At 56.8% G+C, this 24,621-nt stretch overlaps 10 protein-coding genes across 10 annotated transcripts; 6 read left to right on the top strand and 4 right to left on the bottom strand.

Annotated features, from left to right (window-relative positions):
- Positions 1-2,096: 2,096 nt before the first annotated feature.
- B0I36DRAFT_317867 (uncharacterized protein) lies at positions 2,097-2,369 on the top strand. The gene has a single exon (XM_046153209.1). The coding sequence runs from the start codon at positions 2,110-2,112 to the stop codon at positions 2,329-2,331; it is 222 nt and encodes a 73-aa protein (XP_046015304.1). The 5' UTR covers positions 2,097-2,109; the 3' UTR covers positions 2,332-2,369.
- A 4,380-nt stretch (positions 2,370-6,749) lies between these two features.
- B0I36DRAFT_360613 (uncharacterized protein) lies at positions 6,750-8,900 on the top strand (the record flags this gene model as incomplete). The annotated part of the gene is made up of 3 exons (XM_046158342.1): positions 6,750-8,337; positions 8,410-8,466; positions 8,542-8,900. 3 exons carry the CDS (start codon positions 6,750-6,752, stop codon positions 8,898-8,900), a joined length of 2,004 nt encoding a protein of 667 aa, XP_046015303.1.
- Positions 8,901-9,927: 1,027 nt separating this feature from the next.
- On the top strand, positions 9,928-11,270 carry B0I36DRAFT_317860 (40S ribosomal protein S15). The gene is made up of 4 exons (XM_046153208.1): positions 9,928-10,068; positions 10,190-10,266; positions 10,551-10,847; positions 10,927-11,270. The coding sequence occupies exons 1-4, from the start codon at positions 10,048-10,050 to the stop codon at positions 10,994-10,996; spliced, it is 465 nt and encodes a 154-aa protein (XP_046015302.1). The 5' UTR covers positions 9,928-10,047; the 3' UTR covers positions 10,997-11,270.
- A 702-nt stretch (positions 11,271-11,972) lies between these two features.
- Positions 11,973-13,341, bottom strand: B0I36DRAFT_317856 (uncharacterized protein). Its single transcript, XM_046153207.1, has 3 exons — positions 13,054-13,341; positions 12,692-12,930; positions 11,973-12,492 (listed from the first exon to the last, which is right to left on the bottom strand). The coding sequence occupies exons 1-3, from the start codon at positions 13,186-13,188 to the stop codon at positions 12,339-12,341; spliced, it is 528 nt and encodes a 175-aa protein (XP_046015301.1). The 5' UTR covers positions 13,189-13,341; the 3' UTR covers positions 11,973-12,338.
- Positions 13,342-13,784: 443 nt separating this feature from the next.
- On the top strand, positions 13,785-15,793 carry B0I36DRAFT_89513 (uncharacterized protein). Its single transcript, XM_046163542.1, has one exon. The coding sequence runs from the start codon at positions 14,128-14,130 to the stop codon at positions 15,544-15,546; it is 1,419 nt and encodes a 472-aa protein (XP_046015300.1). The 5' UTR covers positions 13,785-14,127; the 3' UTR covers positions 15,547-15,793.
- Positions 15,794-15,797: 4 nt separating this feature from the next.
- B0I36DRAFT_317853 (uncharacterized protein) lies at positions 15,798-17,754 on the bottom strand. Its single transcript, XM_046153206.1, has 2 exons — positions 17,732-17,754; positions 15,798-17,567 (listed from the first exon to the last, which is right to left on the bottom strand). Exon 2 carries the CDS (start codon positions 17,565-17,567, stop codon positions 16,176-16,178), a length of 1,392 nt encoding a protein of 463 aa, XP_046015299.1. The 5' UTR covers positions 17,732-17,754; the 3' UTR covers positions 15,798-16,175.
- On the bottom strand, positions 17,727-18,633 carry B0I36DRAFT_89527 (uncharacterized protein). The gene has a single exon (XM_046163543.1). It carries the CDS (start codon positions 18,458-18,460, stop codon positions 17,864-17,866), a length of 597 nt encoding a protein of 198 aa, XP_046015298.1. The 5' UTR covers positions 18,461-18,633; the 3' UTR covers positions 17,727-17,863.
- A 603-nt stretch (positions 18,634-19,236) lies between these two features.
- B0I36DRAFT_89474 (uncharacterized protein) lies at positions 19,237-20,076 on the top strand. The gene has a single exon (XM_046163541.1). It carries the CDS (start codon positions 19,308-19,310, stop codon positions 19,938-19,940), a length of 633 nt encoding a protein of 210 aa, XP_046015297.1. The 5' UTR covers positions 19,237-19,307; the 3' UTR covers positions 19,941-20,076.
- On the top strand, positions 19,811-23,264 carry B0I36DRAFT_317849 (uncharacterized protein). Its single transcript, XM_046153205.1, has one exon. The coding sequence runs from the start codon at positions 20,212-20,214 to the stop codon at positions 23,020-23,022; it is 2,811 nt and encodes a 936-aa protein (XP_046015296.1). The 5' UTR covers positions 19,811-20,211; the 3' UTR covers positions 23,023-23,264.
- B0I36DRAFT_317848 (RmlC-like cupin domain-containing protein) lies at positions 23,265-24,621 on the bottom strand. The gene is made up of 3 exons (XM_046153204.1): positions 24,444-24,621; positions 24,232-24,307; positions 23,265-23,989 (listed from the first exon to the last, which is right to left on the bottom strand). The coding sequence occupies exons 1-3, from the start codon at positions 24,476-24,478 to the stop codon at positions 23,420-23,422; spliced, it is 681 nt and encodes a 226-aa protein (XP_046015295.1). The 5' UTR covers positions 24,479-24,621; the 3' UTR covers positions 23,265-23,419.

Raw genomic sequence — 24,621 nt, 5'->3', positions numbered from 1 at the left:
GCCTGGGCGGTGCTGGCGGCGTGTTAGCCAGCAACCAGACCAAGACAACAATGAAAAAGGGGAGCCCTGCCGCCGATCGGGGCCCGGCCAATCAGCGGCCGGCTGCTGCCAGGTACCAGCCCTTGTGCCTGGATCCGGGCTCCACCCTGTGAAATTACACCTTGGAGTGGCCGGCCACGCGTGCCCAGTTGGTGCTGGCCTAATTACGCTACTGTGCAGTCACAAGTTGCAAAGGTCGTCGCCGCCGCTCATCTTGCCCATCCATGAACACCTGCCCCAAGCCCCTGGTCCCCTCGTTCAGCCCATCCGCTCTGTGGACAAATCGCCGGGCTGTCTCGTCCAGAGCATGCCATAGAGCCCGCCCAGCGCTTACGAAGTTGGCGTGGCCTCGACAACGGCTGGGACACCGTGGGGAGGAGAACTCGCTTACCAGCATCACGCGCAATAAGCCATGGCACGCCCTCTTCGTGGGCAGAGGCTGCTGCTGGCTGGCCAGGAGACGCTGTCGCGCCGCCCGTGGGCCAGGAATGCAATGCCCAGGCAAGCCCAGCCCTCCACTGCCTTGTTCGCGCTGGTACCAGTCCAGTCCCTGCTGCTCCGTTGCCCCTTGATCGTCCGTGCCCCCGCCGCCTCGTTCCTCGAGCGCCAAGTCCGCGCGGCCTTGTAACGCTTTCTTACGCAACGCCCGATCCAGCTGCGGATGAAGCATGGTGAGCCCCAGCCGCTCCAGCCATCACGGCCATCAAGTAACAAACGCTGCTTGACTCAACGGCAGCTGGCCATCACACGCAGTAGACTCCATGATGCAGTCAGTGCCCATTCATGCATTCATGGCTTCGGTAGTCTGTGGCATGCAGTGTTGACGTCAAGTCCAGTCGTGGTCATGTGAAGCAATGCAAGATCATCGCCCTTGAAGGGTTACTATTCTACAGTACCCATCGCCCTTGCAACTCACGGCGCGACCCGAAACGAGTACTCAGTGGCATCCAAATTGCACAAGCGCCATCCATCTCCACGCGCAACTCCAGCCCTTCCTTCTCCAGACACCAGCGCTAAGCATGCACAATTTGGATGGCCCAGCCATTAGTCGACGCTAATCGGCAGCAATCCGCACATTTTCCCCTGGCTTGCCCTCATTGGGACAGCTGGCGAGCGTGCCGTCGCTCGGCCCTCGACACCAGCGCTCAGCCAGACCAGAGCAGCGGAGCCATGGACATTGCGGCGTGATTATTAGTTGCAATAACTCGGAAGTCTACGAATGCCAGATTGTAGTGCTTGCCATCCCTCTCGGCCAGTTCCTTTGCAAACCCCCCTTTGGTCGAAAGCCCACGTAATGAAACAAGGGAGGGCGGTCCACGGCGGCTGTGCAGAGCGGAACTATCCTTGCGCCGTGCTTCGCAACCACGATGACGTACCACCGCAAACACAACAACAAATGTTGGCATGCATCAAGAGCATTCCCACAACTAATCAGGTGCTCTAGCTATTTGCGTCGTGGCGATGCACTGGTGCCGCACCTGGAGTTCCAGCCTGGCGAGCCGATCCTACTCTTTTGATCACTCCGATGTCAAGCAAGGGGTCACTTTACCAACCGGGCAACTGCCGTTGGCTGCTATTAGCATAAATGCTACGCTCATTTAGCGCTCCCCAGCAAACAAGAGATCATCGAATCTCGAAAGTTTCACTTTTTCCCCGTCATCTCGCGTCAGGCTCGTGCTTGATAGCCCTCACCACCACAAAACACAGCGAGTCAGGCGCTGTGCCGGGCTCGGCCGGCTTAGTACGGTGAGCGCATCTTGTGGTTACGCGTGAATCAACGACCTGGCCTCCGCCCTATCTCAGTACATCTGGCAAGCTCCGCCCAGCAGAATCCTGCTTGCCATTGCGAGATGAATGACACGCGAGCGCATCAGGCTGGATCAGCAAAAAGTGACTTCGTGGTTCGCAGGAGACAGACCATGTGATCATGCTCGCTCAGGCCTGGAGTCGACCCTTTTAGTTCATTCGTCGTAGCAGTCGAGGAAAACTGTGCTCCGGTTTATTTGACGATTGCGCTTCAGTTTCACTGGGGACCGTCCGCATTTTCGTCCGCTTTGGACTGGTAGGTTCATGCGTCCAGCTCCGGATGTTGGGTTTCGAAGCGTCGCAGCAAGGGGGTTGGCTTCCGTTTTCTTCGTTCTAGGTACGTACGTAAGGTGCTCAGACGTGATTGTACGTCCCATCAGCCTGCGTGTCTCGTCCTGCCGTCTCAAAACGCACGCGGTATCAGCGTGCACTGGCGTCGTCAGGCTCGATAACTTGCACGGGAGTGTCTTTACAGGAAGAAGTTGAGGCTATCCACATGTCCTTGCCCCGAGAATTGTTCTCGAGGTGGAAGGGACTACTTGGAACAATTTTTTTGTGAAATAGCACGGAAAGAACACATCAATGAGTTGAGGCCCCCGAGGCTTGAATTGCTTATCGTGGCTGGTTGTTGTGGTAGCTTCCTTCCGGCCGACGTTCGGACACATGGAGCCCAGACCAAGGTAAGAATTGCTCACGCTAACGTCCGCCATTTAATCACCATCCATTCCGTGCCCCCAGAGCTTGATTATGATATGTGAGACCAGGGAAAGAAAGAATCAGCACGGCGTTCCGTCGACTTGCCCAGGAATTAGTTTCGCAAAGATGTGACTGTGATTTCCCGGTCTGGGAGAAGAAAGTCCGTCCAGCCCGCTGTACAAACAGTAGCGACAAGACGACAAGGGCCGAATTGACCAGACTATCAAGGCTGTCGCGGCCATATCCTGAGCGACGGGCGACTCACTCCGTGGCCCCATGCCACTTCTCTCCGAGATTGGCGCTTTCGTGGCACGTTGTCAGTTCTCAGGGCTGTTGTCTACATCGACAGGCCCAATTCAAGGTCGACGCTCTGTCTCGTGTGAATTCGTCCCTTGCCATCAATGCATATACCTCTCCCCGAGAATCCAGATGGAGACTGGGTGATGCTGAAATTTGTTTGCTTGTTGTCACACGGTTGTGCTGCGATAGTCCTTGCGGCCAACTTGGTCTGAACTTAAATAGAATACGACGCCCACTTGCCCAATATTGAGTCCCTTGCAATGATAAAAGGAATATGTGTCACAAGAGACACGACAAGTCTGGCAGGCAGCTCGGGGTTCCAGAACGGCCATCTACAAAAGAAGCCAGCATTTATTATCATACTGCATGACAATTCATCTATTTCGTCACGGCAGTTTCCCAGGGAAGAGGAAACCAAGCGAGATGAGCATCGCCATACATCATCAGCAAGACGAACTGGTTGCGAGATGATTCCTTGGGCCAAAGCTGGATATAGGAAGCCACACTCGCGACGATACACTATACCTGGCGAGCCCATATTCCGTAAGAAAATCAGAGCGCGAGGCTTATTGAGCCCAAAGAACATTTACAGGATGGGTGATCTAGATACGCTATGGCATCCCGTAGACCTTCTGTCCTTTGTGGCGGACCTCGTCATGTCGTGGTGAGGTGTCACAACGTACTCGACATACCGGGTGCAGTTGGGCATACCCAGCCCGATCTTACGCTTCCTCTCTCTCGAGACAGCTGTGCCAAATCCAGTGTTGAGAGCGCTGAGAACCATACACAAGTACACATTGTCAGTATCCACAGCCTGATCAGTCTCACGGTTGCCCTTGCGACATTTGTGGTATGTTTGGGACCACAGGTTTAACACCAGTATCGGCTTGCTCAACATCCTTGCTGACTTACAGCTCGCTGGAAACTGCCCACACGTGACCCAAGTTCGATGTCACGAAACAATGATTGCCGCCTGCTAAGAATCTGATACAGCAATCTTCTATGTGCCACACCTCTGCAACCTCTTATGGGCTTCTGATACTGTGCTCTCGGCCCGAGCCCATGCAAGTGTGGCGAAAGTATTGCAACATAGTGCTGCGGAGCCGGGAGCTTGATGACACAACGGTGCTTCTGAAACTTTACTCAAGCTCATAACCTGCCTGCTCAAATGCACACCAAGCAGGTATTTGGAGGCTTAGGACCACAAGCGCGTCTAGGGGACCTCGGGATGTATAAGTGGAGCAAAGACGAGCTTCTCAGAAGCGCCAGAGGCGGCGTTGCAGCTCAGGGACGCAAGTTGCCTTTCAATCGTTGCGTCTCGCTTGACTGCTCGTTTGTCTGGCTATCTCCACGCTGGTGTATGGGTGGGAGGAATATCGAGATTTGTGGCGCAACACGACTGCGAGAGGCTCTAGCCACAGTCCAGGCTAGCCAGCACTTGTCATACCTCCGTAACCTGGTGGAGCTTCGGGAAACCAACCCGCGCTAGTGGTGCCCACGACACCACACAAGCCCCCCCTGCCACGTCTGAATGCCAGATTGGGTCAGGCGAGGTGCGCTGCTGACGTTGCCGTGCATATCGGCAACAGGCTAGCGGGATTCTGTCCTATTCACCCATTGCTCCAGACGAACCACTGCGCCGTGGAGAAAGTGGCGTGAGGCGTGGGCGGAACCAGCGCCGTCAACCTTGGGAAGCCAGTCTCGGCCGCCATGAAATCTGATATCTGCTGTAAGGATGCCCGTTGATCCGAACTCGGGTACTCGCAACATACCCCAGACCTGGCTACGTCTGCCACTTTCCGGGCTCAATGAGCAATCGAAGAAGAAGACAACGCAGCGTCAGAACCACCTCCGCACATCTGCCGCGCCAGTCATGGTCCGTCTCTGCTCCACTCAGGCTGACGTAGTAGTGGTTTCGTGGAATTGACCAGGCGCCCGAGCATATCTGGAGAGGAGTGTTCGCTCCTACAGCACATCGAGCATCAGATGAACCGCGCCCTCGATCAATGGTCATCTGTAAAATGAATCCAGATCGTGCTGTGGAGAGATGATCCAATGGGACCGAGCCGCTACTCTTTTGCGACTCGGACAGAAAGATGGAGGAGGTCGGGCGGACCAGGGTTGCTGACCCAGCAGGCCAATAATGCGACCATGTCGCAGGTGCAATTGCCGGAGAAGGCCACAGCAGGGCCAGGTCACCACGCTATTGGGCTGGGGTGACGTCCCATCCTCGCTGGTAGTCGCGGGGCTGGCTGGGCTGTGACATCCGAGTCCTTGTCACATTCGCCCGATCTTCGACTTCAACATCTCGTATTCTTTGCTGAGAGCTCATTTGGGCAGAGATGGGTTGTGGGTCAGGGACAGCCATCCTCGATTGTCTCGAGTTATTCCCGTGTGGTCCTATCAGAGGGAGGGGCATAACTTTCCTCGCTCTCTCTCGACTATTGACTTCCGCTACTGGTATCGTCCCGATCGCGCGGCGCTGCCGCACAGCTCAGAGACATAAGCGCATCGTGGTCGGGCCCAGGCCGAGTTTATGCAGGCACCGTGGGGAGTCGGGCTGACGGGAGAGCCCACGACATGGCTGCGAGAAGTTGACGAGCGGGCGGGACGATTGTTCGCAGTAGCGCCCAGCCACGATGCTGCCGGTTGTTGATTGTGGGCTGATGGCCTCGTGTGGAGAGGCCGGGGTCACCCTTGACGCGCCTGCCTGGCAAAAACGGTGACACAGGAGATTATTGCTGATCCCCAGCCAGGTCTTTTTACGGAGCACCGACGGCCCCACGAGCGAGGGGGCCAGTACTATGTACCACCGAAACGGAACACTTGAAACGTAGCTGGATGAGGTAATAGGTAATAAGCAGGTGGCTGCTGCTAGAGCTATGCATCGATGGGCGAGAGGAGCGGTGGTCGCAGCTTGGATGTGACGCTGGGATTAGAGCGCTGGGGGACCGATCCCTTGCACGGGCAAGCGTGGAAGCGTGCCAGCCAGCTACGCATAGGTGACGGCGGGGCGAATCCAGCGCTCAAACTCGGCTGGAGCAGACGGCAGCAGGCACAGTCGGGCCTGGGATGGAACAACTGTACAGAGTGTACATGAGATACACAAGAAATCCAAGGGCAAGGAGAGGTAGTGAGACACTGTAGTTTCTGCGCCACCGGCACAGTGCCGCCTGTCAGCGCAGCGTCGCACACCTCGGCGCGCTGGGCGGGCAGGCAGAGTGACAAGCACATCGGATTTGATCCTGGCCACATCAGTAGCGGCTGGCGGAGTTGGTGCATCGTTGAGGTCGGCCTCGAAGTCGCCCCCCCTTCCCAGCCTGATGTGTGGCCACTCAAGTGCTGGGCCTTCTCCCTCCGCCCCCCCAGTCCGCCCCCCCCCGTCCCTGAGGCTCAGTCGTCCTTTTCCTTCTTTGCACCCCCAATCGCTCCCTCTTCCGCCACAATTCTCTGCGCCGCCCGCTCGCCCATACGCCTCATCGCCCAGCCCAGGCGCTGCTTGTCGCGACTGCCATGTTGGACTGCATTTGCCACTAATACTCGTGCAGAAGTCCCCTGGTCTTGCGATCGATAATCGCTTGCTCCTCTGCTCCGGCCCGAGGCAATTCTCCTGTCTACCTCTGAGCATGCGGCCGTGGCAAATTCTGCCATTGTTCATGTTGGCGCCAAACACCTACTGACTTATACACACCCACGCGCCTCAAATCGCGAACCACCAAACACCCCATCACCACTCTCGCCCAAGCAGCCACGCTCCTCAGCCACACAGTTGCGCCGCCTCGCCCTGGGAGCTTGACGATGCGCCCTTGACGCGCAACGCCCCGTCGCAGTCCATTCTTGTCTGGGTTCCAGACAATCGCCTCGCAGAGTGCTCAATTGCGCTCTCGGGGCAGCCCCAGCCCAGACTCATGGAGGCTGAGAAAGGTCCTGTCGTGACTGACCCCCCGCCCTTCTCACCACCCGCCTCTCATCGCTCCACTGCCCAAGCTCCCACCTCGATCGAGTCATTGGCGGTCGAGGCGGCGGCGCGCGCTACGCAGTCGCTGAAGCGGCAGCGCGAGGCCACGCCTACGTCGCCAAACTCCGACCTCGCCGCGCAAATAGACCCTGCGCTGTCGCCAACCAAGTCAGCCAGGCTGCTCAACGTCTCGGTCAGGCGCTCGCCTGCGCCTTTGACTGGCGCTGCCGCTGCAGAGGACGAGAGGCGCAGGCACGACGAGCAGTTCAGGCTACAGGTGACCGGCGCCAGCGACAACCCTGCCTACCGTGCGCAGGTTGCGCTCATGTCGGCCGAGTCTCTGGCGATGAGCCGTCCCCAGGATGCGCCCCTCATCGACGACCACCATGTCGAGCAGAACCACACCGAAGCGCACCATGGTACCGAGCATCATGTCGAACAGACTTCGGAGATGCAGCCAGAAGCTCAGATGGAGCACCACATTGAGCAACAAGTCGAACAACAACCCGAACAGTCAATCGAGCATCACGTAGATCCGCAACTGGACGCGCAGACAGCGCCGCACGAGACACAGCATGTTGCGGAAGTGCAGCACGTGGCAGACCCCTCGGATTCACATGCGACGGCGATGGCGATCACGGTGCCGACGACAGCGACTGGACCCGAGGTTGAGGAAAAGAGAGACATCGCCGCGGACGGCACAGTCGGCTTGCCACCTGCATCCGATGCGTCTGTACCCATTACCGAGAGTCCGGCCCCCATGGAAATTGATGGTCGCAACGATCGGCAGGGGTTTATGCCGCAAACCTCGACTACATCTGCAGAGGAGAAGGGCGGCATGTCGATGTCGTACCCCGGGCTTCTTCCGCCCGCCGAGTCGATGCCAGCACCACCAGCGCGAGGCATGACAATGCCCCTCACTTCAAGCAATATCGCGGCGCCACGATCGCCAAACTCGAAGAAGCATAAATGCCCATACTGCGAAACCGAGTTCACGCGACATCATAATCTTAAGAGCCATCTGTTGACGCATAGTCAAGAGAAGCCATATGTGTGTCAGACATGTCAGATGAGGTTTCGAAGACTTCACGACTTGAAGCGCCACAGCAAACTCCATACTGGCGAGAAGCCTCATATATGTCCAAAGTGCGATCGCAAGTTTGCTCGGGGCGATGCCCTCGCCCGTCACAGCAAGGGACCTGGGGGATGCGTTGGTCGTCGCAGCAGCATGGGCGGCAGCTTTTTGGATGACGATATGGAGGGCACCAGCCAGCTCGAGGGCGATTCCGTAATGACAGATGTCGTCTACGATGGTGCCAATGACGGCGGACTCTCGGATGAGGATCGCCAACGACTCAACATTCAAAGTCTCAAACCATCCCATGCACAAGCCAGTGATAAGGTCTCCGAGTCGCATCACACGCCATCGCATACCTATGCCTCTGGCCCATCCGACAGCGTGCTCGAGGCCTTGAAGTCGAGTATCTCAAACTTGGCCGCAAACGCGTCTGCAGAATCGCATAACGCAATCGCAGAAAGTAAATTACCACCCCTAAGGATGAATCCACTCTCGCAGGAGGATTGACCAAGCTGACATGGAGTTTTCTTAGACTACTCGCCGCACCAGTCATATGGTCGCGACCCTACAGACCGGCACTCTTCACCAGGTAAGTTTTGGCCGGCAACTTCGGTTGTACAGCACCAATCCCGACTTGAAAGCTGACACTACTCTGCAACAATAGGCTTCAGCGCTGCCGATGCGGCACGTTACGCTGCTTCTGCGGCTGCGGGCGCCACTGCGAGCGTCGCAAATGCCGTCGCAGCACACGGGCTGCCAAGTCAAACAGATCTGTCTACCAACGGGCAGACTGGTGGGAGTGGCGACAGTTCGAGCAACAACTTATTTGCGAACGATCACGGCATCTGGACATATATTCACAGTCTAGAGGAGCAGGTACGGCAGTTTAGCGACCGCCTGCAAGCCATGGAATCTACGGAGCGAAGTCAGGAAGAACGAATCGGCTACCTCACAGACGAGCTCGCGAATCTACGTCACCAGATCGAAGCGCGACCAGCGCTTGAAGTCGAGAAAGTTGACTAGGGCAGGCGGCCACACTATAGTGCGGTGGTCATCTGCGTCGCACCAGCTTGAGCTCGTGTCTGATAGCGAGACGGTGCGGCGCATGTCGCAGGTCGTTAAAGATGGTGCCATACGACCAAAAAAAGGCATGACACGTTTCCCGCGCTCATCAGCAGCACCCATACAATAACAGGACAGGAAGATATACCTGGCTTACAAAGCTACCAGCTATCTATCGACTGGAGGGTTTCATGGCAGTGGGATTTTACAGGAGAAGGGCGTTCCGGATGTGCTGGGTGCGTGCACATTCAGCACCAGCAAAAAGTTCATTGGGGTTTGATTCTTGACCAGCTCGTTCATCAGCGTTGAGCATCCCTCGTTTAGCACTCGTGATATCCATTCGAAAGGAGGTGTTTTGGAATTGAGGGGACATGGAGGTGACGATCTCAAGTGGTCACGCCGTCTCTGACTCTGTACCTCAAGTCGCTCTCGTTTCTGTTGATGTACAGTATATCTATGGATAGATAGCCATCGTTACGGCGGAAGGACTAAGCCAAGAGTGGGTCATGGTGCCACTAATACTATCACGAAAGACATGAGATCCACGACTTCCAAGATCAAATCTTCTCAAGATGCTTCACAATGACAACACGCTTTGGCGGCTGTGGCCGGCCGGATTCAAGACGGCCAGCCAACGACGCTTGTCTGACTACCCAACACGCATAGATCGTCGAACTCTGGCACCGGGATACCTCAGCAGTTGCCCATCCATCTCACCCCGTGTAAGGATAGTGCTGGGACACACCTCGGGCCATGCCCGGGGGGCGAGAATCGGGGTTGAAAGGAGCTGTTGCTCCGGCCGTAAATACGCGTAAATGTACGTACGTAGGTACTGCAAGTATCTCGGGAAACCCAAGAGCGGTTGCGCCTACCTGGGACTCCAAGAAGGAGTACGTGCACAGACCACCCATGCGCGACCACGAGGACCTGCACTTGCTCAATGGGTCCCCACACCACAAATTCGCTACTGGTTTTGCAAAAACCAGAAAGTGGTCCCCCTCGTCGAAATCCTCCTCCAGCACGACTACAATCTGAGAGCGCTCCCTGGATCAAGGAATTGCAACCATCGAGAAGCACACTCCCGGACACAACAACCCAATCCGCAAAAATGGCTGACGACCCTGATTACGTACGTTTACATCGTCCTTGCTCTCCGCGAGCACAGCCCAATGTCGTCGTGGGCGCTTCGCCAATGCGATCGATGAGGAATGCGACGGTGGACTGACATTTTGTTTTTATGCCGCCAACAGAACGCCGAGGAGGCCGCCGAGATCAAGAAGAGAAGACAGTTCCGCAAGTTCTCTTACAGAGGCATCGACCTTGATGCGTATGTTGCACCTCCGCCATGAATTCCAGAGCACCGGCCTTGAGCCACCGCCCACACACCACCACCACCACCACGTCCCGAAAACGGCACGCTCTCTCAACAACATCGATCCCGACTGGCGCAGCCCTTCTCTGTCGAAGACCATCTGCGAGGCAACTGCGCATTTTGCTGTGCTAGGGATCGAAGAGCGAGAAAGAGGAGGACGAGACATTATGCAATCATACACATGCTCAACAACCATGCAGACTTCAAAGGAAAAGACACTAACAGTCGAATACCTCTAGTCTCCTGGACCTCGACTCCGAGCAGCTCCGCGATGTCGTCCACGCCCGCGCCCGCCGCCGGATCAACCGCGGCCTGAAGCGCAAGCCCATGGGCCTGATCAAGAAGCTCCGCAAGGCCAAGCAGGAGGCCAAGCCCAACGAGAAGCCCGACCTTGTCAAGACTCACCTCCGTGACATGATTGTCGTTCCCGAGATGATTGGCAGCGTCATCGGCATCTACTCCGGCAAGGAGTTCAACCAGGTCGAGATCAAGCCCGAGATGGTTGGCCACTACCTCGCCGAGTTCTCCATCTCATAGTACGTTTCCCACCCTCTGCTACACTCTCCAGACGGCATAGTCGACGAGGGGACACTAGGTCGCTAACAACTTCTACAGCAAGCCCGTCAAGCACGGCAGACCCGGTATCGGTGCCACCCACTCTTCGCGTTTCATTCCTCTCAAGTAAACAGTCGATCGAGCGTTGGGGACATGTTGGCGAAAAGGGAAAAAGATCATGGCTGCATTCATCATACGGTACAGGCGAACGGGATGGTCTTTTTTACTACTCGGTAGTTGAGCTTTTGAAAAACAATGCCGCTACCGGCAACGATGCACAGGATGACGACGAAATGAAAACGCGTTGTCCCATGCGTGGGTCTGCTTGTTATGAGCAGAGAAATCAAAAAAGGAACAAAAATTCTCAAAGCGTCTTCAATACCAGTATCGTATTGTGTTTGTGCTCTGTTCTGCTGCGAATCTTTCGTGGGAGATGATGTTGGCGCCCGGGCCGCCCCAGCCATTTATGCATCTGTTGTTCTGTGTGCCCAGGTTCAAGGACTTTTGCCTTGTCACCTTGATATCTCGCAAGCGTCGATGCGTACCAAGATGGTCCTCTGGAGTCTTCCCCACTTCCATGTCCCGCATAATATATCTTGATGTTACCTTTCCACTTTTCCAGATGTACTTCTCTTTATGTGCATCCAAACCAAGCGGCGCGGGTCCATCGTTTTGGAACAATGCCAGTTCATGATCTGCTGCTCATGGAGCGAGCCACTCTTGCACATCGATCCAGAAGGCACCACACAAAAATAAGTGTCGGGTGCATGATCGACTCGAGGACAAAGTGGCGTCTGGCGAATGCGACATTCTCTCTGGCGTTCACTTGCCGGGAGATGATGTGCTCAAGAGGCCGCGGTAGGACTATTCCTGTATATCCTGAACGGAACCTTTTGTCCCATGGCGATTTCTTTTTTGATAAATCGCTCAAGTCTCGATGTTTTTGCGAGGCGTTTGAGTGTACTCGTTACCACTTGTCGAGTGACTTTTGTCAAACCCGAGCGTCGGTGTGGCAACAATGATGATGGGCTTAGAGAAGATGCGACATGTGGTGATTCCTTCTTGCCCTAGCGACTCCAACAAGACACTAGCCAGAGAGCTAGGTTGCGTTACACTGTTCTCCAGCTTCTCCTATTGAAGTGTACGAGCAAGCACAGGGGATCATATTGGCGCGCAAAGCTCCCCATCCATAGACGATGGAAATACAAATGGGAATTTTTTGACCATGCTGGGTTACCGAGACCCGATGCATCTTCTTGTGTGCCTACTTGCAAGCAGCTTCAGAGATTCTTCCACGTCTATATACTTTGTGGTCGGAAGTCTCTTGAAAGCTCCTCCAGATTTGTTGGCTCATCCGGTGCGTTCGCTGCTGGTATGGTACACCTTTCCCCCTCATATGCTCTTCTCTCGCTCTAATGGTGACTTCACCCAACTGTCCCGCCGCTCATCCCAGACCTTCGCTAATCGCCAGCTCATGATGACTCGTTCTTCTTGAGGGCGGCGAGCTTCTGGATCTTGCGCTCCTCCTCCTCCTCGTACTGCTTCCGGTAGTGCTCTGTGACGGCTTCGAGGTTGGCGGCGCGGTGGCCGGCAGGTCTTGCGTATGGCGAGCCAGTGTTGAAGAGCCTGCATTGGACATCAAGGTTAGTCTGCGCCGCGCGGGTAAAAAGGTAAAAACAAAAACGTCTCTAGCCAAGCCTCGAGATTCGCTTGTGCCGTCGCATATATGCGCAATCCCGTCCCACTCAAGTTTGGTCCTCATGCAACTAAAAACCACTACTTCCCCCAATGCTACTTGGAGAGACAAAAAACAAGGTAGACATACTCGGGCATCTTGAGCTCGACGTGCTGGTTCCTCTGGCCGTAGTAGAAGAGGTGCTTGTCGTGTGCGGCCTCCTCGACAATGTTTGTGCGGATGGTGTTGCGGCGCTCGGTCTCGTTGAAGGCGTCAAAGCCCTGGAGCCACTTTGTCATGCTTGACGGCTCGCCGTCCTTGCCGGGCCGGGTGATCTGGTATCCGAGAATGGAGAGCGGAATGGCGCCAACGAAGACGTAGAACGCAGTCTATGTGTGCCGCGTGCGTGTCAGTCCAGCCTTTTCTTCTTCCCCCTTGCCACCGTGACCTCGAGCCGAGTCACTGCGCGACTACGATCTCTCTCTCTCGCGCGAGAGTGAAGGAATACATACACCAAGGCCTTCGGCAACCTCTGGCGCTGCGTGGCCGTGGCCATGGTCGGAGGCGAATGAGCGAGAGCGCAGCGGAGAGGCGCGCGTTGCCGTCTGCCGGGCGGCACAGGCGGCTCTTGTCCGGAAGGCCTGCATTGTGTGGTCGTCTCGGGAGGGTCGTGAGGGCGGCAGAAGTGCGAGGGGGTCTGCCAATTGGAGCGTTGCGAAGCTGCAGATGTCGTCGTTCGTCGGCGAGCTTCTTGCGCTGGGCGTGCCGTGAGGTCAGTGGTTCGCAGTTGGAATTGAGGCAGTCTCGATTGGATGGGAGCTCGGCAGCCAATCAGGGCAGGAGTGGCTGCCTCCACCTTTGAGAAGGGGGGGGGGTTTGCTCTCGCCTGGGAGTGCTCTCAGAGCCGCCTGCAGGAGACTGTGGCCCACGAGTGCCGGGTAACCTTGAGAGCACTACACACTGCACGGCAGGCATCGAGACATGGGCTTGCATGCCGGCATTCACTTACAATCATCCATCGATCAACAAGACAATACCCGTCTTCTCAAAGAGGCTTTCTTTGCCAACATGCTGCGTGCTACAGTAGATACGCTAGGAAGCCGTGGCGGATGACTCCGGGCCCATGTGCATGGGCCCAAGCATCATCAACAAGAGCGAATGACTCTTTCTTTCTGCAAGCTTCTGCGTCGTCGTGTCCATTGGTCCCAGTTGCAACCTGGCCAATACAGAAACCATGGAAATTGGCCACATCAACCCACAACCCACCACTGCACACAGCGCCACTTATAAGGCTTCAACGACGACGACCACCAAAAGAGACATCGCACAACACTCACACAACTGCTCCATCATCGTGCGTCACGGCGGGGGCTTTCCTTCCAACACACTCACTGTCCCGTGTACTTGGGAACTGGAACTCACTCTGCCCTGATCACATCGTAATTCACCTTCAGGATACTTGTGTCAGACTCATCATCTTCCAATACTGCGTGTCAAGCACATTTGACGCTCACAAGCTTGCTTCACTGCATCACGCCACGCAGCCTGTACAACCTCCCACATAACCTGCACAACACGCAAAAAAAATGCTCTCACTCACGCGGCCACAACGGCGTCGGGCCGTGACAACAATCTCAACATTCTCACTTGCCTTCCTCGTCCTCCTCATCTCATCACCCCTTGCGGGCGCCGGCGCAGCCCCAGCTGCACCACCACCACCAGCGTCACAGCAATCGCCATCTGCAGACTCGCCAGATCTCATCTGCCACACGGAAAACCCGGCGGAATGTTATCCTCGCATCTTCTCTGCAACGCACGAGTTCCAGGTCGTCCATGACGACCAGGACCTGCCGCCAGGCCTCCACGTGCAGCTTGACATGCAGACCGGGCAGAAAGTCGCCAAGATCTACAACCCTAACGAGCAAGACGACCCAGCACTCGAGGGCCTGCCCGTGGACCACTCCGTCGTCCTCGTCGACCAGCATCCAGACTCGGAGGCGGCAGACAACTCACGGCAAGCTGGCCCCAGGCCCGGAGCACCGGCTTACGAACCCCACGGCGTGATCAAGGAGCCGCGCGAGCAGAACACCGAGTTCGCACACTCCCGCTCCATCGTCAAGGACCACGTAGCCCTCCCCGACGGCGTCGAGGCGGGCACTCTGGTCCCGGCCCTTGCGGAGCTCGAGGACCTGTCGCACGACATGTACTATGGCCTCAAGATCTCCGAGGACGCCGACCTCGTGCAGGCGCTCTTCTGTATCCTGCTCGAGCGGGACATGGACGCGTACCACACCACAATGGAGCAGACCTCTGATGCCAGCAAGACCGGCATGGAGGAGAGGCCCGATTTCCTGGCGAGCTCGATCCTCGCGGCCGCGATCAGGAATAACCCGGCCAGCCTCGCCGCGCTCGAGAAGTCCTGGGCCGCCGGCGGCCTGATGGACCGGTCGTGCAGACTGCAGCCCGTCTCGCTCAAGGATACCCTGTATGACAACCTCGCCCCATCATCCTTGTCCTCGTCCTCGTCCATGTCCACGGCCCAGTCCCGCTTCGAGTCCGACCAGACTCGCCTGACCCTCGCCGTCCTGCGGGGCCTATTGAAGAGTCCCGTGATTAGGGACGAGTTCCTGGCCTCCGGCGGGATGCGCCAGTTCCTCCAGATCCTGCTGACCCCCGACGAGGCGTGGGCTGCGCGCAAGGACAAGGTCGCGAGGATCGTGGCGGACACGTTCCTAGATACTGACGCCGGTGCCGTCACGGGCGTCTGGCCCAGGAACGATGAGGGCGGCAGCAGCAGCAGCACGGCGGCGGCAGCGACGCCGGACGTCGTCTGTGGCACTGCCGCGCAGAGCGGTGCGGGCTGGGACGATGGGAGTTGCTGGGACCATCACCTCAAGACGGTGATCAAGAACGGGCAAGGCGGCGACTGGGCCAAGGACCTGTTGGCGTTACTGCAGGCTGCACGGGCGCCTCAGACCCCCGAGGAAGCGAAGCAGGAGCTGTAGAAGATATCATTTCGTAATCAATGAATGGCGGATACCGTGGTTCTCACGAACGCATCAAATTGCCAGGTCCCATTGACGATATATCAAGACAACGTGACCAGTAGAACGGAGCTGATCTGCTTACATACGTAGGCAAGCTTAAGGACGGGCAAAATGTTCTTGGTTGACCGCACTCACAAAACGCGGGGGTGCCTACCGCTTCTATGGCTGTCAACAAGCAGAATTGCTTCGAATGTGGTGGGACCCTTACACGCGAGCTCCTCGTTTTATTGTATGCACTCTACAGTCAATGCTGGGCAGTTCATGATCGTAATTGATAAATATACGTCTCTCCAACGCGTGTAGCTCTGAAGTCTTTTCTGAAAAGAATCATGCACGTATTGATCATGCCACCCCAGGTTGATTGCCTGCCTATTTGACTTGATTTAATTTTTTCGTCTTGCCGGTTCTACTTTCTTTTCCAGCGTATGATGTCGCGGACAGGTCGATGGGCAAGCATACATCCAGGTCGGCATATGGATGCTCCTATCTTCGAGGTCTCTGTATACGTCGGGTCTTTCCCTCAGTGGTAGTGAGGTGTACCTGAATCACCACCTTGCACCTTTCATCTCTTCCTACCCAACATGCCATCATTCCGAACCACTCCTTGACAACGAGGCGCTAGAGTTGGGACTTGGGGTCTGAGACCCTACGTCGGTACGATTGATCATCTCGCCATGTTCCATTTCGTCGAATGCCTGCTGAAACCGGGCATGGAAGCCCTTGATGAACAGCAGGCTGGGCCGCGCCTTGAACCGCTTGCCGCGACTCATCAATGTCTCCGACTTCTCTAGCTGTTTGCAAAACTCTTCCCACGAAACGTCGAATATCTGGACGAGCTGCCGAGCCTCGTCAATCTGCTCTGCCTTGCGGAGGAGCAATATCAGCTCCAACACGGTCTGCGCAGTGCGGTGGTACCCGGGACCCCACGTCGCCATTGCATAGGTGAAGTTCTTGCGGGCCCATGCGATGGCTTCGTCAATCTCGCCGTCCTTTTCGGCCACCTGGGCAAGAATAGCATGAGAATTGGTCACGGCCGAAGGATAGATGGGCTTGCTTTCTACCATCTCGAGGGCTAAGCTTTTGGCCTCTTCGCATTGGCCGGAATGGTAGAGCATGAGGACTAGGTCAGAGTGTATCTGCTGGTCTGTTATAGGGTCAACGAGACCTTGTAACTTCCGCCGCCGCAGGATATTTTGTATCGAAGTCACTGCATGATGTGGATGAAGCCAGCCCGCGATTGTTCCTAGGAAGGTAATGTGGCCTTCTTGCAAATCGATGTACGGATCCCGAGGGTCGGCATGCAGTCGTGCCGTCTCCCAATAGGCAGCGAGCATATTCTGTAAATGAGGCTTGATCTTGGTCCAGCCCTGTTTGTGGAGATTTGAGAGGAGCTGCCGCACAGGATGGTTTATGGGACACAGTATGGTACATAGGCCAAGCGCATAGTTGACGAAAACGTCCACGAGTTCGTCTGACGATCGTGAAAGCTGTGCAAGGGCGCTTAGAATATCTGACAGCAGATGGGGTTCTGCAGCCGTGAGCCGTGCGCGAAAGTTGGCGAAGCAAAGCTCGAGCATGGAGAACCCAAGATCCGTCATATTGCGGCTAAGACAATTGGATCCGATGGCGACCTGACGGATCCAGACCAACGAATGTTCCGTGTTTGCCGGTGGCGTCCAAGTGCGACTTTCAAATGTTCCGAACAAGTAATTGTGAGCGATGAAGATGCACTCTTCGGGCAACCGCCACTGCTCCGGGGACGCCAGCACGCGTGGTGTCATCGGCTTGGGCGACGTAATTGCCGTGCCGCCGCATTCCACGGACACGATACTCAGGCGCTTTTGTTGAACGGGCAGTGCACGATCGAGGAATTGTTCCGCCTGCTTGCCTAGGGCCCGCCGTCCATGTTTGAAGGAGTCGGGAGTCTGATGCCTGAGATACTTTTGAAGACCCCACTTGTTCAGGCGGATTTTGTACATCTTCTCCCTGGCACACATGTCTGGCGGTTAGTCATGATCCTGCTTGTACATTCCGCCTTGAGACCTATGGCGCGATATCGCCGTTTGTAGGTGAGGATGTTCATCAAGGGCGTCCCGTGCCTGCGAAGAATCGCATGTAGGGAGGGTTTGGGCACGAGGCTTACGTGGCATGAAATCCATGCTCGTCGCGCATGATGCGCATGACATCTTTGAGCTTCCGCTTCTCGTCGATGTAGAGGTTGGCAATAATGTCGCGGTTGGCCGCCCATTCCTCCGGTGTCGCCCATCCCGTCGGTTCAGTGGCGAGGCCCATGTCGCCGGGCACAGAGCATTGGAGACCCGGAGCCGGAAGACCTGGCGGCTCGAAACGGGGGATGAGGAGATAGAGACGGGCAGTCCGGCAAGACAGCCCTCGGCACGGAGGGACTGCACCAAGGCTCGTGGTGGCTCAGCGCAAGCCTAACCACACAGAAGGGTCGAAGTCTGGCCCGGCTTACTTGAGTATGCTGAGCTAATGATGTAACGGTGCGGGCGCCGACGCTGTGGCAGGATTTATCGGGTGGGCATGGGTACGTGGATAGCCGACGAGATTCTGGACTGGACGGAGAGTATTGCTTTGCTCCCATTCCGAACTCCGGGCAGCCACAGGTCCAGGATCGCTCGAGGGGGTGCTGGTCCCCACCATGCGCGAGGTGCATTGGAGTCTTGGAAGGGACTCCTTCCCTGGTTTTACGCTGGGTCAGGAGAGGCGAGAGGGTACGCCAAGTTGGCGGACATAGCGGACGGGTGACGCTAGCACAGGCTCCATTCGCTGGGGAAATGTTCCCGGGGGTTGTCGGAAGCAACGGGCCGGAGCATGTTCCAGACAGAATCGCAGCGCCATTGCGGACCATCGGGCGGTGTCGACGAGGCGCGTCTTGCGAGGATGTAGGCCACGGGAGCGGCCACGATAGGCTTTTGGACGCGCATGTTTGTTGGATATTCGTCCACTGATGTCAGGTGACGGAAGATGCTGATGGTGGTGGCGTCAGGACGCAGCGCATTGTAGGTAACGTGGATGGGCCTGTGAGGCTGGGCAGTGCAAGAATCCCAGCCGGGATAGGCAAGCACCCTTGCTGGGTGGTGGCTGCTCACCTCACCCAGGCAGCCCTTGTGACGAAACCAGGCCACGGCTGTCGGGCTGGCTTGTCGACGAGCTCGATGTCTGTCGAGCAAGTGAGATCGGCAGCTAAGGTAAGGTATGGGCGTCCACATGGTGCGTCCGAGGTTGCGTCTGCTAGTTGCCTCATTCTTTGACAACGGCTGGACCGACCTGGAGTCGGCCATCGAGCAGCTGGGGTCGTGCAACTCCCACTTGCGACTGTTAGCTCACCCAGGTGGTAATTGATGGAAGTAGGTAGAGACTTGGCCGAGTCGGCGCCGGCGGGAAAGGGAAGGATGCGAATGCCTGCAATCAGTGACAGCCTCGAGGACTCTTGCTCAAGGGCTGCATGAGGCTTGCCAGTTGCATAAGGGTTCTGCCGTCCGGCCAGTGACGGCCTGCCTGCCCGCCCCGCAGGCGGCCTATATTTGGCAGCACACAACCCCGCCAACAGAGTGCAGCCTTGGTGGACATCCCACCCGCCCTGCAAGGATGCTCGTTGTTTGGATGGGATGGCCCCGGGATGCCAACTCCCACACCGAGATCCGGCCTCGATCGCTGGCTGACGGCATCCTGTTCGAGAGCGCAGGTTCCTCGCCATGTCGCATCTCTGCCCGTGCCGTCTCATCTTTGTGTCTTCCCTCCGTGTCCCAGATTGTTGCACAACAGACACCTCCCAGCTGGCTTGGCCTGGGACGCGCAAGCAGGGCCACTCGTTGCCGCCCGGCCTGCAGCCAGCCCAGGCACCACATTACCGGCGGCAGGGGCCACCTGGCGAATCAGCATCGACCCAGCCCTCCCCTCCGGCGCCTATTCCAACGCTTCATCTGTTTCGCGCATCACCACCAGCACTCCATGGCCTGCCATTCGTCCCGCGCCGGCCATCCGCGGTCGCCTGCTCCACAGGACATGTCGCTCGTCCTCTCCTGCCGTCCACTCAAGCGCCGCCATGGCCTCGCCAGAGCCATCGCCAGACGACGTGGCGACACTGTTGCTTCGGCCTCGCGGGCTGGCCGCGCTTGCGTGGCACGGTGGCCCATGGCCAGCCGCCGTCTGCCTCAAAACCGCGTCTCTGCCAATGCCTGCCCAAATCACAATTGAATCTCCTGCTTCTCCTCCCGTCGGAACTGTCGTCCTGTGTTTGTGACGCGGCCTTTACTCTTTCTTTTGTTTTGGTGCTGGAGTTGACTTGCCATCGTTGTGCCGTCCTCTGCACGTCCAGTCACGCCTGACTCCTAGCTTGTTCATCTTGACACTCCTTCCGTCAAACATCATCAACAGCCTCGATCACCTCATTACTCTGCACGCCAGACGAACGTTTCTGCCCCTGAGACTCTGCTCTTTTCATATCCACAAACTCTTTGGCCGGCCCCAGAGTTTTGTATTCTCTTCCCCAAGCGTCATTTGCCTTGACAAACATATATACACATACTCCCTTTAATCCGTTCAGTCGTCTGAAACTTTTCATCAATAACAAGAGGCCACCGACTAGCCGCCTTAGCAATGGCAACCATCGCCAATTCCCACCAGAAGGACGAGTGGGAGGACTGGGAAGACGAGGATGACTGCAAAGTGACCACGTCGACCTCACCAGACGCTCACCACAGCACTATCACCCCCATCCCCAACTCGGAGGATACAACTACGCTCCGTGGTCCTCAGAGCCGATACTCAGTCCAACGCCCCTCTCGTATCAAATCCAAGGGCCGCCAGAAGGCCCAGAACGCAAAAGCTGGCATCAAGCTCGTCACTGACATGTCAAAGTTCAGAAGACCAGCAGCATCGGGCCCCAAGTCGGCTTTGGCTAGCGCTCGGGAGGACAAGCGCGGCAAATTCGTAGACACTGCTGCCCTTCTTGCCCTCGAAGGAGAGCCGACCTCGGCCTCTATTGGCAGCTTCTCGTGGCTCAAGAAGAAGCAAGGCTATTCCCGGTTCAACAAGAGCGTCAAGAAGCACGGCCGTGGCCCGTCAGCAGATCTGTCTCCTGCTGAAAGACCCATTGTGATTGGCATCGCGGTGCCCGAAAACAACGCAGCATCCCATCAAGTCAGTCCATGGACTGCTGTCTTGGAGACACCAGCCAACATGTTCGGCGCCTCACATATTCCGGGCCAGCAGAGCCAGGCCCATTCGAATTCTTCACCACAACAACTGCGCTCCGTGTGGTCGCCGGACACAGAAGCCAGCATTTCTCCTCAACAGGGTCTCCAGACCTTTCCTCCGATTGCTGCTGCTCAAGGGCCAGGCACGGCACCACCGCTGCCGGCCACCAGCCGATTGAAGCAGACAGGGGATGCTGCAGTGACTGAGGATGATGATCTCGACACCCCATGTACTCTGTTTGAGGAGGACGGCAGTCCGCTAGCCACAAGAAAGTCTCTCCGGCCACCAGTGACGGCGATGACTCCGGACAGTGCCGCGTCCAGGTCGCATGGCTGGTGGGATCACGTTACAACCCCCTTTTCTGCAAAGACTCCTCACGACCTCACGTCCACCACTTCGCCTTCCACAGAGCAATGGTGGAAACACTCGAATGAGAAGAACGCAGAAACGTCTGGTTCATCAGCAATCCCAGCCCGGATCGTTGAGGTCCAGCAGTCTGAGAAGATTGCCCCTATCTCTACCAGTCACTTGACGCAACGCAATGCCGAGAGCACAGCCGAAAAGGCACCGACATCATCAGCCAGCAACACTGCCGCTTTTGCACCCGAGCTTCCTCCACCTTACTCGCCTCCGAAAGAGCAGGTCAAGTATGGCGTCGTGCTACCACCTGCACAGCTCTTCCCTCAACAAGCACGCGTGGCATCGCCACGGCCGTCGACACCGGGGCTGCCTGGAACGATGACCTCCCAGGGTTCGGTCGGTCTTTCCGATGTTCCGCTTACTCCTGCTGCTCTCGGTCATACGGCACTTCCAGACCGTGCGCCCGGCAGCCTGCCAGGCGATCACTTCCTCGAGGCCCGCGGACGCGCCAACAAGACCGAGCGGCAAAGGCGACGCCACGAGAAGGAAGATGTGGTTGCAAGGAAGGTCGGCGGCTTCTGGCGAGGCCGTGGCTGCATGCCTGAGAATGGTTGCATGGGTCGTACGGGCCGTGAAGGCCGCCAGCGACGACGGATCTGCCTGGGTGTCATTGGTGGTCTCCTGGCGCTCGTCATTCTCGCCATCGTGCTGGCTGTAGTTCTCACTCGGAAGGCCATCGTTACGCACACAGAAGAGCCGGTTTCTGTCTTCCTCAACTTGACCAACTTCCCTCCCATGCCGACGGGTGTGCTCACCATGTCCGGTCCGGACAACACTGTGGCGTTCTCGGATTGCATGCACCAAGGGACACCGAAGACGTCATGGAGTTGCTCCCTTCCAAAGGAGGAGCACGCTTCTGTTGCTCCATTCGCCGCGAATCAGCCCGAGTTCATCTTCCAAGTCCAATTCGATAACCACACACAAGCCTCCTGGAGTGTACCCGACGGTGCAGATCCCGTTACCATGGGATTCTCACCGAGCCCAGCGCCGCCCAAGTTCAAGGACATGGATTTCCTCGGCAATACTACCGACCGTATCGTCTCCGAGAAGAAGGCTGGAGAGGCGACGCCGTTCTACATCAGTCTTCTCCATTCTGTGAACGAGACCGTAGGACCCAATGTACTGGCCCGCCGCCAAGGTTTCAACAATCAAATTGGCTCAGGCGGCGACAACGGCACAGCCGACTTTGACATTGCCGACCAGCTTCCCAGACCTGGGCTGAAAGCAGATGGCACCATTGCGCCTGCCCATCTCTTCCCTCGTCCGGTCCAGCAGCCAATTCGCCTGTTTGACCGTGGCCTGCCAACCGAGCACTACGGCTTCTATACATACTTCAACAAGACCATCTTCATGAACGACAAAGTCAGAGCAAGCCCGTTGGACCGCGATGGCGGCGCGCCTCGGGAGGACGCGAACTATCTCGTGGTATTTGGTCAGGCGCGCTTCCTCGTACAGATCTGGACGCGCAAGGAGAACACGACACAGCTGCTCGGGAACGGCACGACGCCGGGGACAGAGGGGGCATCGATCTTCTCCAAGCCAGGCACGATGCCGTACCCTGTGACAGTGACTGAGGATATGCACGGAGGTGACCCGACCCAGAAGATCGACTACTACTGGGGGCTGACGGAGGACAAGCACGTCAATACCACGGACGCCAAGTTGATTATAGCCGATCGTGGCTTTGGCGGTGGGCTCGTCAACCCTATGGCTCAGCGCGATCCTTCGATTGGTGGGATTGATGGAGGGACGGGCGGTTGTCGGTGCGAGTGGGTGAACTTCAAGAAATAATTCGTGTCTTTTCGTCAACCCATATACGCGACACGACAAATGCACCCTGAGATGACAGCAAATGAAGATATGAGGTCGTCTTTCGAGAACACCGACTAGTTCGACACACTCACGCGAGCCGTTCTTCGACGTCGGGCGGCTAAGACGGGCAGGAATGGTCAGAAGCCGCCACCATGTTTTACCAATTGTATAGTTACGCATTTGTTTTCACACAATTCTTACAAAAAAGCATACACGCGGCTCAGGATCGAGACCGTACGAGGATTTGGCATAGTTATAGGTAGTTATAGCATAATAATCATGGCAACTTTGGTTTGAACCTCCCTTCACATCTTGAGCCTATTTGCTGAACTCTGGCGAACGTGATCCCCAAAGTGTGCGTGGGGGATGGGGGGATTCAAGCAGCGGCGGAAACAAGATTCGGGTCCTGGATCGACCCTTCCCTGGGCAGGGAGCTGGCCAGCGTCCCGCACCGGGGACACTTGCGCTTCTCGTCGCTCGCCATGAAGGCCGCGATGGCCTCCTTGATCTGCGAGCCGAGGTCCGTGCAGTGGAAGCTCGCCTCGTGGACGATGGTGGGCGCCTCAGCCTCAGCCTCTGCCTCTGCCTCTGTCCCACCACCGGTGCTGTTGCCGGCGCAGGTGTCGGACTGGCAGTACCAGCGCATCCGGTCCAGGCTGCCCTCGGGCCGGCGCTGCTCGAGCACCACGCCGACCGTGTCGGCGAAGCGCACGGGGTTGTGCGGCGTGTTGGCGGGGAGGAGGAACATGTCGCCCTCGCGGATGATGATGTCTTTGAAAACCTGCTTTGTGGTGGTGCCAGCGCCAGATGAAGAAGCAGCAGCAGCAGCCGCAGCAGTAGGGACGGTGTCGACGACCTTGAGCATCATGGCGCCCTTGTGCTGGTAGAAGTACTCTGGGGTTTCGTTGATGTGGTAGTCTGTGCGGGCGTTGGGGCCGCCTACGATCTGGTGTTTTTTTTTTGGCCCAGCGGGAAAATTGTGTGAGTATAGATTGCGGAGGTAAGAGAAGAGGGGCGATGAAGCCAACGTTTTTTCTATGGAAGTGAGAGGAGACAGATAGTTGATGTTGGTATGAGTTTAAGTGTAAGTGTGTGTGTGTGAGAAAGAGAGGGGGGAGACACCTAGGAACTGTACGTGTGACGATGAGAAGGGAGGGACTTTGGGGGGAAGGGATGAGTGTGACGGACCATGACTGTGAAGCCTTCGTTATACACGCAGTAGTTGTTGACGGGTGGTTTGAGGAGGTGTGAGTTCTCCTCGAGCCTGCGAGACAGACACCAAGGCCTTTATTAGTCTTTCGTGCGACTCGATATATCGTGACGGCATATGCATATATGTATCTTGAGACTCAGGTGCGGCGGATATGTGATGTCTGGCGATGGACAGCTGGCTTACTAACCACTTGGGCAGGTTGACAGGCGGACCAAGCGGCATCGCGAGTTTCTTGTATGTGCGCGTATAGATATTGCTGTGTCGATCTTGAAGCCACAGGCTGTGCTGGATATGCAGGGGCTATTCTATGGCTGGACGGGGCTGTTCTGAAGAAGAAGATTGCAAGTCCCGGAGAGAGAAAACAC

Source organism: Microdochium trichocladiopsis (assembly GCF_020744255.1).
Source record: "Microdochium trichocladiopsis strain MPI-CAGE-CH-0230 chromosome Unknown B0I36scaffold_3, whole genome shotgun sequence".
Lineage (NCBI taxonomy): Eukaryota > Fungi > Ascomycota > Sordariomycetes > Xylariales > Microdochiaceae > Microdochium > Microdochium trichocladiopsis.
The sequence above is the reverse complement of the archived record's forward strand: the minus strand, read 5'-3'. Positions and strand labels throughout refer to the sequence as shown.

Bases quoted from the DNA above. Each gene is read 5' to 3' on its own strand.
- B0I36DRAFT_89513 (XM_046163542.1), top strand. From the start codon at position 14,128: ATGCTCTCACTCACGCGGCCACAACGGCGTCGGGCCGTGACAACAATC.
- B0I36DRAFT_317849 (XM_046153205.1), top strand. From the start codon at position 20,212: ATGGCAACCATCGCCAATTCCCACCAGAAGGACGAGTGGGAGGACTGG.
- B0I36DRAFT_317867 (XM_046153209.1), top strand. From the start codon at position 2,110: ATGCGTCCAGCTCCGGATGTTGGGTTTCGAAGCGTCGCAGCAAGGGGG.
- B0I36DRAFT_317848 (XM_046153204.1), bottom strand. From the start codon at position 24,478: ATGCCGCTTGGTCCGCCTGTCAACCTGCCCAAGTG. The intron at 24,308-24,443 runs GTTAGTAAGCCA...TCTGTCTCGCAG, and splicing joins CCTGTCAACCTGCCCAAGTG to GCTCGAGGAGAACTCACACC. The intron at 23,990-24,231 runs GTCCGTCACACT...AAAAAACACCAG, and splicing joins ACGAAGGCTTCACAGTCATG to ATCGTAGGCGGCCCCAACGC.
- B0I36DRAFT_317853 (XM_046153206.1), bottom strand. From the start codon at position 17,567: ATGTACAAAATCCGCCTGAACAAGTGGGGTCTTCAAAAGTATCTCAGG.
- B0I36DRAFT_317856 (XM_046153207.1), bottom strand. From the start codon at position 13,188: ATGCAGGCCTTCCGGACAAGAGCCGCCTGTGCCGCCCGGCAGACGGCA. The intron at 12,931-13,053 runs GTATGTATTCCT...CGGCACACATAG, and splicing joins AGGTTGCCGAAGGCCTTGGT to ACTGCGTTCTACGTCTTCGT. The intron at 12,493-12,691 runs GTATGTCTACCT...TGTCCAATGCAG, and splicing joins GTCGAGCTCAAGATGCCCGA to GCTCTTCAACACTGGCTCGC.
- B0I36DRAFT_89527 (XM_046163543.1), bottom strand. From the start codon at position 18,460: ATGGTCCGCAATGGCGCTGCGATTCTGTCTGGAACATGCTCCGGCCCG.
- B0I36DRAFT_89474 (XM_046163541.1), top strand. From the start codon at position 19,308: ATGTCGCATCTCTGCCCGTGCCGTCTCATCTTTGTGTCTTCCCTCCGT.
- B0I36DRAFT_317860 (XM_046153208.1), top strand. From the start codon at position 10,048: ATGGCTGACGACCCTGATTAC. The intron at 10,069-10,189 runs GTACGTTTACAT...TGCCGCCAACAG, and splicing joins TGGCTGACGACCCTGATTAC to AACGCCGAGGAGGCCGCCGA. The intron at 10,848-10,926 runs GTACGTTTCCCA...CAACTTCTACAG, and splicing joins GCCGAGTTCTCCATCTCATA to CAAGCCCGTCAAGCACGGCA.